At 57.7% G+C, this 1,498-nt stretch overlaps 1 protein-coding gene across 1 annotated transcript in view; it reads right to left on the reverse strand.

Moving 5' to 3' along the window:
• The window catches only part of CABP2 (calcium binding protein 2), a 9,839-nt gene that overhangs the window by 5,130 nt on the left and 3,211 nt on the right, over positions 1–1,498 (reverse strand). The window contains exons 3-5 of the mRNA XM_011381643.1: positions 1,115–1,249; positions 523–632; positions 260–407 (exon numbers count right to left, since the gene is read on the reverse strand). Of these exons, the coding sequence (XP_011379945.1) occupies positions 260–407; positions 523–632; positions 1,115–1,249 (393 nt within the window). The remainder of the gene's footprint in view (positions 1–259; positions 408–522; positions 633–1,114; positions 1,250–1,498) is intronic.

The raw sequence follows: 1,498 nt of genomic DNA on the forward strand, positions 1-1,498 counted from the left end.
TGGAAATGCAGTGTAGAGGAAGATCTGGGTTCTGGATCAGGCTGCCTGGACTCAGATCTTGGATCCACCCACTTCCTTTTGCTGAGCACCCAGACTTTCTTCTCCCTCTTAAGGGGACAACAACAGTCTCTTCCTCTTGGGTCCTCGTGTATTCTTAATGGGAGAGGACTCAGATGGGCTTAGCACAGGGCCTGGCACACAGTGATAATGCTGTCTTTATCATTTTTTATCTGTTAAAATCTTCCAGGGTGGGTGGTACCTTCGAAGTCGACCAGGCCGTCCCCGTTGAGGTCAATGTCCTGGAGGATCTCGTCCACCTCCCGCTGGCTGAGGCGCTCCCCTAGTAGGGCCTTGAGGGCTGCCCGGAGCTCGCCCAAGCTGATGCAGCCGTCTCCGTTGGTGTCAAACTGCGGTGGCATTTGGTCGTGGCGTTGGGTCACCGACTGAACCACGCATTCGCTCGGGCCCTCACTCAGAGTGGACACGCAGCCCCTGCCCGCCCTCCAGCCCCAGAGGCCGCACCTCTCGGAAGGCGTCCCGCAGCTCCCTGACGCCAATCATGTCTGCCGTCTCTGCCAGCAGCTTGGGGCCCATCAGTTCCACAAAGTCTTCAAAGTCCACCTTCCCGCCACCTGGGGGCCACGGTCGTCAGAGACCTGGGCTGCCAGAGACCCCCGTCCAGCCCCGGCCCTCCTCTGCCCTCTGCCCTCCCATTCTGGCCCATGCGCCTCTCCCCTGCCCTGCCGAATGTGCCCTCCCCTCCCTCTGGGCCCCACAGGCTGGGCCATCTCTGTTGTCCGATGGCTTTCCTGTATTTTCCGGACAAGTTTGGTTGGGTTCAAGTCCTAATGCCAACAATCTGGCTGTGTGACCTTAGGCAAGTCACTTAACCTTTCAGATACCCAGTTTCCTCGTTTAAAAAGTGGGGATAATGATCCCTGCCCCGCCCACCTCATAGGGGATGGTGAGATGCTTTGGAGGCAGAGTCCTCGCCTTGGGAATGACCCAGGGCTCTGGGAGCCAACCTGTGCAGGTGTCTTTGTGCCCAGGCTGCCCAGCCACCCTGGCCCTGGCCTCTGGAGAGCTGGGGGTGGGACGAGTCTGAGGCACATACTGATTTGCTGTGAAATCTCGATCAGCTCCATCTCGGTGGGCATGTAGCCCAGCGTCCGCATGCAGGCGCCCAGGTCCCGGCAGCCGATGTAGCCGTCACGGTCTCGGTCAAACTCCTGGAAGGCAGCCTGCAGCTCTGCCAGGCAGGGCAAGATCAGTGCTTCCCCAATGTCCCCTGTAGCCCAGCTTGGATCGGCTCGCCCTTCTCCCTGTGGTCCAATCGTTCCTTCCTTCTAAACATTAATTTCTCTTTGCTGCCTCAGGGCGTTTGCACATGCTATCCCTATAATTCATTCTTTCAGCAAATATTTAAGGAGCGTCTACTATGTGCCAACCTCTGCTCTAGGTAGTGGGGATATGATACGGAAGGAAGGAAGCAAGGAAA

This window comes from Pteropus vampyrus, unplaced genomic scaffold (assembly GCF_000151845.1).
Source record: "Pteropus vampyrus isolate Shadow unplaced genomic scaffold, Pvam_2.0 Scaffold446, whole genome shotgun sequence".
Classification (NCBI taxonomy): Eukaryota; Metazoa; Chordata; class Mammalia; order Chiroptera; family Pteropodidae; genus Pteropus; species Pteropus vampyrus.